Source organism: Chinchilla lanigera, unplaced genomic scaffold (assembly GCF_000276665.1).
Source record: "Chinchilla lanigera isolate Chin_1 unplaced genomic scaffold, ChiLan1.0 scaffold00077, whole genome shotgun sequence".
NCBI lineage: Eukaryota > Metazoa > Chordata > Mammalia > Rodentia > Chinchillidae > Chinchilla > Chinchilla lanigera.
Window position 1 is genome coordinate 9537646 of NW_004955478.1, and position 8950 is coordinate 9546595.

Sequence of the window (8950 nt, forward strand, 5' to 3'; positions counted from 1 at the left end):
TTGTATTACATATTGATATCTTCAAAGTGGTTTCTCATGAAAACAAATAGAGACATGCAATATTGATCAATCAAGGACTCACTAAGAGTTTCTTTCAGCAAAGAAATAGAAGACAGTAGATCAACTATGTTAACTATCCTGTATATACATACATACAAAATTTCTCCCTCTTTCCCTTCTCTTTTTATATAGTCTTTGATACCTCTAAGGACTTTGCATTTACTCTTCCTTGAAATTTCCAAAGGATGTTAATTGGGAAAGTTGAAACATTTTACACAGTCCAGTAAATCAAGTTCTCTGGAAACCTGAGTAGTATTTTTATGGCTCACCATCAATTGGCAGAGTTTCCTGAAGATTTGAGAATTCCTCTTCTGTGTCTCCAACCTCCATGCTTCCTAGAATGTTTTCAAGACCACTGATGTCAATTTGTTTACCTTTGAAAAGACACAAATGTTAACTATTTAAGAAAACACATTTATTCACACTTAAAAGGCATGACATACAAATTAAAATTTAATGTTTACATAATGTTTATCTTTATAAACTCAGGGAGAGAGACATACTCTTCATTGTTAGCCCCAAGCACACTAAAACAAGCACCTTAATTTCTATGTTTACCCCCTTATTTTCTTCTTTATTCCTTTTTAGGGCATTTCTGTTCTTATCCCCTAGAATTAAGCCTTTTAGTGGACGCAGAGAACAAAGATGGGCTTTTGAGTTTTGAAGTCAATATTTTTGACTAATCAGGCAAATTGATTCCTTGCTTAAATAACCATCAATAATTCAGGTAGATTGAAGACACAAATGTGAAAGGCAAACTGTAAAACTTTTAGAAGAAAACATGGAATATCTTTATGACCTCATAGTAGGGACATACAGAAATAAAGTCTTAAGAGAAATTTCCATAAATTTGAAGAACACTTGTGTGTTGTAATGAAAGAGCAGACACACACCAAAATTGATGAAATGTATTTTAAACACTTAGAGCAGGAGGTGAGTATCTAGAACAAAGGGTCAGCTGCTCACTGGTGACACTTGGCTGTTGGAGAAGATTCCCAGTGCCACTGTTTGTAATAGCATGAACTGTCTCAAATGTTCATGAGAATGGGTAAAAACTGTGGAATTTTTTATCATGAAATACTACATGACAGTAAAAATTTGAAGGTATAAGCAGCAATACAGATGAACATCACAAGAAATAATATGCAAAATCATCAAGTAACAGATAGAGCATGTACTTAAAATCTTCTATTTTATAAACTAGAACTGAGTGAATGTATTTTTTTATTGTTTTGTTCATACTTTAGCAATAATATACTTCTCACACATAAAGTATTTTATAGCTTAAAATGATATTCAAAATGAAAAATTTGAGTGAGGGGAACTCAATTTCAAGACAGTACTCAGTTCTATCATGGCGGACTAGAACCAGCAGTGCTCACAAGAAGCTCAAAGAGGCTTGTCAGGATCTACAGATACATAAAAATGGAGGGAGCAAAAAATAAACTCAGGAAGGCAAAGTGAAGGAAAAGCCCACCAAATGAATCCCAGTATAAAAGGTGGTCAGAGGCAGAAGCAGGGCCACTCTCACACCCTTACAGCAATAAGTCTGGTGAACACACAGTCTTGGGAAAGTGTCTGTCTTGGTTACTTTTCTCTCGTTGCTGAGACAAAATACCTGATGCCCAAAATTAAGGAAGGAAAGGTTTATTTAGCTCACAGTTTGTGAAGGTTTCAGTCCATATTTGGCTGGCTCCAAGGCAGAGTGGCACATGGCAGAGGGCAACCATTAAGCAACAAGAGCAAAAGGGAGGAGTGGCAGAGAAGAGCAAGCCTCTCTCCCTCCCTTGTATTGTAAGCAGGCTGCCCCCACCCAGGGGGCGTGTAGCACTCACACCATCTCCAGGCCCTCCTCTTGCACAGGCTCAGGATGAATACAGAGTGAGGACCCTGGCTCCCTGCTGAGTCACACAGTTAGCCTTCTAAACTTCTCAAATTGACACAATGAACAACATCCCAGGAGGGTAGGGGCGTGTCCTTTTCACCCCAAGATGCAGAACTGCTGAGTCACTTAGCCCAACCTCTAGACTCCCCAAGTTGACACAATGTATCAACCATAACAGTGTCTAACTCACTTGTTCTAGTTCTCTTTCCATTGGGAAATGGAGCCGAGTGAGTGAGCTATTCACAGGAGAGAACCTCCTCAAATGAGGGTGCTGAGAAAAGCATGGGCCAGAGAATCACTGAGATCATGGTGACTGGTGAGTTATAGGGACTGAAAGAAACAAGGTCATAGTCCTGAACAGATACCCAGAAAAAACCATTGACAATCTGTGGAATGGTGCATCAGAGGGTGAACAATACCCATGACTGCTGGGTCTGGGTGAAGAAAAGATGCTGGAGCAGGGTCAGAGTGGGCATTCTCGCACCACCCCCTCAGTGCCACCAAGATCTCTCCTTGTGAGGTATTCCACCAGCTCCCTACCCTCCACATGCTGCAGGGTTTGACACCTGAGAGGGACCCATCCCACCACCCACCAAAACCTGCTCATCTCCATGCTTGTGTGAGATCTCTTATTGCCTCCTGAATGCTACTTAATTCCAAGTGGAAGGGCCTTCTTCCTCCAAGCACAAAACACACCAGAAGTTTTGGGCTAGATAGAGACTCTGAAAGGAGCAAAGAGAGTTTGGAAAGAAGGGAAAGCTGAGGATAAGCAGCAGGATCAGAAGTGGCTGCATGCTGCATTTACTGGAAGAACAGAAATAAGTAGCTACAGGGATTATCATGAAGGGAAACAGAGAGAGGGGAAACCGCTCCCGAGATCATTGGACCATGGGGTGTCTGACCAGTCCTGTTATGCCCTCTCTCCCCATGCATTGCAGGTGTACAATCATAAGACAAAGACAAGAATATCTGGTTAGTCATTGTCACAGAAGTACAGGTGAGAACTAACAGAGATCTGCCTGCAGAGGGAACAAGAGACAGGCTCAGGCGGTCAGGCCATATCCCAATCCTCTTCACTTGCCGGTAGCAAAAGAACAAATCATTAGAGGATAACCCACCTAAGCACTGGCTGAAACTAACTTTTTTTGTTTTGTTTTTACTGCCTTGAGTTCAACTCCTGTTACTGGAGTAAATGCTCATGATCATGTATTTGGCAATGATTTCCTAAATATGACATCTAGGCACAATCAAAGCAAAAATAAATTGGACTTAATGAAATGAAAACTTTACTGCTCCAAAGAACACTACTAAAAAATAAAAGGAAACTCCACTGAATGGGAGAAAATATCTGTAAATCTCTTCTGATAATAGCTTAATATCTAGAATACTTCAAAAAACTCCTAAAGCTTAATAAAAAAGACAAATAATCCAATAAAAACAAACAATGGTTGTATATATATAATTTTTCTGAAAAAGATATATAAGTGCTAATAAACACTTAAAAATATTCAACTCTACTAGCTCTCAGGGAAATACAGATTAAAACTACAGCTAGATACTACTTCACCTACCAATATGGCTAGAATAAAAACAAAAACAAACATAAAAAAAGAAAAATAGCTAAATGTTGGTGAGGGTGAGGAAAAACTGTAAACCTCATACATGGATTGTGCAAATGTAAGATGGTGCAATGTGTAAAACAAAAAACAAAATGCCCACTGATGGTTAAAAAACTATAAATAAACTGTAGTATATTCATACAAGGACATGTTGCATAGCCTTGAAGAAATATAATTATGGGGGCAGCAAGTACACAGATAAATCTTAGGAATTTATGTTGAGGAAATAAGTGAGAAGATTTGCAACATATAATAAAATAATATTTTTTAAAACTCAGAAAACAATACATTAAAATATTGTTGAGTGTATATACAAAGTGTGATTCAAAATGTGTTTAAATTAAAATTCTTTTTACTGTAAAAGACGCATTGCTATTAATCTTCTCAACACTCCCCCACCTACCATACTTCCCACCATTCATGTCACTTTCTGAAGCAGTTCTGAAAGTCCTCTTTTGTGAGTGTCTTTAGGTGCATTGTTATGGCTCCCCGATGTCCTGAATCAATTCAAAATGTTTACCTTTCATGGTCATTTTGACTTGTAGGAAACTCCAGGTTGCATAGTGCCAGATCCAGGTAAAGTGGATGGGGACACACCTTAATGTTTTTATGAGCCTTTCTTCTGGGTGACCCTTGGCAGCAGTATTCACTCGATTTTTTTAATCACACCATGTAAAAACACTCGTGAAAGTGGACTTCCAGAACTGCTTCAGAAAGTGTCAAGAACAATGTGTTCAGTGTGCTTGAAGTGAGGGGGATAATTTGAAGGAGGTTAATGCCAGTATGTCTTTTACATAATACATTTAAAAAATGTAAACATTAACAGTATTTTTGATTACCTTTTGTAGGTGGTAGAACATTTTTCAAAGCAAGGGGATTATGAACATAAAGGTCAGCAAAGGGACTGCCATGCAGGGGATGAGATGAGAGATTATATTATAATAATAATATTGAAACACTTACGCTGCTTTGGAGAATCAAAAATGCATGGCTTTTTCTTTATTAGTATTTCATAACATATATGCAAATTATATAAAACAATTTTATAAATCTAAGTACTGTATTTCAAAATATAATATGGGAATAATTGTCACCCCCAAAATACAGGCTGTTGAAAATAAATGGATACTTTTATAGAAATATATTCTGAAAAGAATACATATCTCACACAAGATGCAGTTATCAGTGACAACTATGAAATGAAATGAAAGTTCAGTAAAATAAGCAGTTTCATATAAGTACTTTTAGTTAAGGAATTATCCCAGGCTGATATCCATTTGCTTTACTTATTTATATGGAATTATTTCACAATTTGATGCAGTTAAGTATCTCCATTCTAGTCAGAGAAAGTTCAAGCCCAGAAACACAGCCCTTAGGTCAGAGTCTGGCCCAACACACAGGAATCTGGAAGCTGAATAGAAGTACTGTGCCAGGCACACTGGCTTGAGTCCTCATTGCCCTTGACCTGACAACGGGTGCCAGTTTCCGTTGTGGCAGCCTTTTTTTGCTTCCTTGTATAATGGCAATTGCCTGGATGAAGGGAGACTAGTAGCAGTGGAAATTATTATTTGAATGGACAGTTTGTGGCATTTAAATCATTCCTCATGCTTAGAACTTTTTCCTTCTTATTGCCATTCTTTGTATATATTTTTTTCCACAACATTGTTTCATTGTATTTTCACTCTCTTGTTTTGTTTCCTCCAACTTTTCCCAATATGGTCACGGGCCTGACAAACTCCGATCCCAATTCAGAATTAAAGTGGAATACATTGCATTATGAATTGATGAAAATAACATGAGACAAAATTCATTATCTTCTTTTATACTTAAAAAATCCCCAGTTTTGCCTAAGAAACATTTAGTGGGTTGTGTAACTGACCCTTGTACAAAAATCCCAGATATTCCTAGAAATTTAAAAATATCTTAAATGCTTACCATCAATGGGCAGGCTGTATTTCCGATCTTCAATTTCTTCTTCTGTGAGCTTCCATTCCATATTTTTCAAAGATGAATCAACTTTAGTGACATTAGTAATTTCTACTTGGAAAAATAAGAGGAATATGAGTAAAATTATGGGGCTCCCCAAAAGCTCTTTTTTATTAATGTATTTTATGTTAGTACATATTTGTGGTACACAATGATTACATTTGTCATGGGAAGTTTGTGCAAACTAAAAGATCACCAGTTTCAAAAGCCAAGTCCAGTCTCCAAATACAAGGATGGACAACTGTGGAATTAAAAACTGAATTGCCCTTTTTGTTGGATTGTGGGACTAAGTTTATAAACCACAAACTTTAGAAAAGGTTGAGTCATTAACAATTCCTAGTAATGGAAAAACTAATTTAATCTCCTCATTAATAGGTATGTTCAATTTTGTTTATAAGACTAATTATCTCAAAGCCTTACTAAGTTACCTGAATTTTCTTTTCTTTTCTGCCAAATGGGAAATGTAAAAAATCCATTGTGGGAGGATTTTGGTAACAAATATTATCTACATTGAAATATGTAAATGGCATTCAAAATGTAGGTAAATTGGTAAGGTTCATAACTTAATATCAAAGGAATAGTGTACATGTATCTCTTGGATTTATCTTGCTTTTCAGTGCACTCTTCACTTACCATTAAGAGAATCCAAATCATCCAGTAACATGTTCCTGTAGACTTTTCCATTACCTATGAGACATATAAATCAGTTCACACAAAAATGAGTCATGTGGAGGTTCACCAAGGAAGCAAAAGTCATAATTTAAGGAAAAGATTTTTAATTTTCCCTGGAAAATTTTCAATTTACTTTTAAGTGAAAAATGAGATGCAATCAATGTATCAACTTCATTCAATTTTTGGCATCTAAAATATAAAGGGTGGCAATCTATAACACCACAACACATCTCATTTTTAAACTCCCTGGAAGTTCCCTAATTTCTTTTTTCCACTGTTTAACCTAATATCCGTTTAACCTTTAGAATTCCCTCATTTTGGAATTTTGGACTATGAAAGGTATTTCTTTTTTTTTTTTTTCAGTATTTTATACTTTATTTCTGGCATAAATGTTCTGATGAAGAGAAGTCCTTGTTACCCTCTTCATCAGGGTGGACTCGCTGATGAACTGTAAGACTTGAGCTCCAGCTGAAGCCTTTCCCACATTCTTCACATTTGTATGGGTTTTCTCCAGTGTGAACTCGCTGATGGGCCTAAAGGTGTGAGCTCCAACTAAAGACCCTCCAACGTTCCTCACATATGTATGCTTTCTCCCCAGTGTGGACTCCCTGGTGGGCCTGTGATAGGATCTCTGCCCGAAGCTCTTTCCACACACATCGCACCGGTATGGTTTTTCTCCCGTGTGAACGCCACGATGAGCAAGAAAATTTGAGGCCTGATAGAAGCTCTTCCCACACTCCTCACATTGATATGGTTTCTCTCCATTGTGGCATCTTTGATGGGCCTGAAGTTGCGATCCCACACTGTACACACTGATACGGTTTCTCTCCTGTGTGGACTCTCTCATGTACTTCAAGACTTGAGAACTGACTGAAAGCCCTACCACACTTCTCACATTTATAGGGTTTCTCTCCTGTGTAGATTCTAAAATGAACATTAAGATTTGAACTCTGACTGAAGCCCTTCCCACATGGACCACATTTGTACGGTTTTTCTCCAGTGTGGCCTCTCTGATGGACTAGAAGATCTGAGGCCTGGCTAAAACCCTTACCACACTCCTCACATTTATAGGGTTTTTCTCCTGTACGGATTCTAAAATGAATGTTGAAATCTGAGCTCCGGCTGAATGCCTTACCACAAGTATCACATTGGTATGGTTTCTCCCCAGTGTGGCCTCTCTGATGGTCCAGAAGACAGAAGCCCTTCCCACACTCCTCACATTTGCATGATTTCTTGTGGTTTCAGTGTGGCTTATCTGATGGGTTTGAAGGTGTGAACCTACACGGAAGCCTTTCCCACACTCTTCACATTTGTAGGGTTTCTCTCCTGTGTGGATTCTGCAATGAATGCTGAGGTATGAGCTATAACTAAAGCCCTTGTCACGGACACTGCAGTTGTATGGTTTCTCCCCAGTGTGGATTCACTGATGGGCCTGTAATAGTGGATGCCAACTGAAGCACTTTCCACACTCTTCACATTTATAAGGTTTCTTTCCAGTGTTGATCCTCCAGTGAACTTGAAGATATGAGATCTGACTGAAGCTCAGCCCCCACTCCTTACATTTATAGTGTTTCTCTCCTGGCTAGACTATCAGAGGAGCCTGGCAATGTGAGATTTCCTGGTATTCTTCCCACTCTCCTCATATTTGTATGGATTCCCTCCTGTCGGGAGTCTCTGCTGGCATTGGAACTGTGATATTTGACTGAAACATTTGGATGATAAATCAGGTTTGTATGATTTCTCTCTACTATGCACTCTCTGATGAGCTTGAGGACTTGAAAATCGTCAGAAAGTGTTATCACATTTTTCACATTCGTAGGGCTTTTCTCCTGCATGGGCCTTCTGGTTAACTTGAAGATCAGAGTCCCAAGCAAAGCCTTACTTATTTGTCTCCCCTTTGTAAAGTTCTTTACCACCATGGACTCCGTGGTGAACCTGAAGATGTGAATTCTGATTAAAGTGTTTACTGAAATCCCCATCTCCATAGGATACATCATCTAGTTTTTTCAACTGAGAGCCAGTTTCTTGAATATTCACGATAGACTCTTGACACCTGGTTAACTCCCTGCTAACTTGTTGCCAGACTTGTGAGCCGAAAGGCTCTTCACTTCATGTGACAGGCACCTTGAGCCTACTTCTTGAAGAGTCTCCATCTCATTGTCTCCTGAGGTGCCACCACTCTGGGTTGGCATCTTCTTCCTCCAGAGCTTTTCATCTCTCTCTCACTGAGGTAGAATATCTGGGGTGATGACCTGATGCTCCACGGACAGCACGTTCCTGAAGTTCTCCAGCATCACATCCCGGTACAGCTTCCTCTGGGCAGAGTCCAGCAGCCCCAGCTCCTCCTCGCTGAAGCCCATAGCCACATCCCTGAAGGTCACTGTCTCCTTGAACTTGGTCATTCTGCCCTCCCCCTTCTGGGAAATGGGTGGGTCTGTTATGCTAGTGCCGCGCCAGTCCTGTGACCTTGGTCCAACCACCTAAACCTCTGTGCCTATCCTTAGCTGACATTTTAGGAAGTTCTCAGCCACTGAAGATGACAAATGCCGCACCCATTGAGCAGGTGAGGTTGAGGGGCAGGAGTAATCCCTGAATCCAGCTCTCATGCCAGCATCAGTATTCTGAATCTTGTCTGTCTCTTTGTTGTTTTTTCTTTTCTTTTCTTTTCTTTTCTTTTTTCTTTTCTTTTCTTTTCTTTTTTCTTTTCTTTCCTTTTCCTTTCTTTTCT

At 39.0% G+C, this 8950-nt stretch overlaps 1 protein-coding gene and 1 pseudogene across 1 annotated transcript in view; both read right to left on the reverse strand.

Moving 5' to 3' along the window:
• Positions 1–8950, reverse strand: part of Efcab3 (EF-hand calcium binding domain 3) — a 494429-nt gene that overhangs the window by 253225 nt on the left and 232254 nt on the right. The window contains exons 55-57 of the mRNA XM_005402243.2: positions 6184–6237; positions 5500–5601; positions 330–434 (exon numbers count right to left, since the gene is read on the reverse strand). Coding sequence (XP_005402300.2) covers positions 330–434; positions 5500–5601; positions 6184–6237 — 261 coding nt within the window. The remainder of the gene's footprint in view (positions 1–329; positions 435–5499; positions 5602–6183; positions 6238–8950) is intronic.
• LOC102024902 lies at positions 6597–8810 on the reverse strand (annotated as a pseudogene).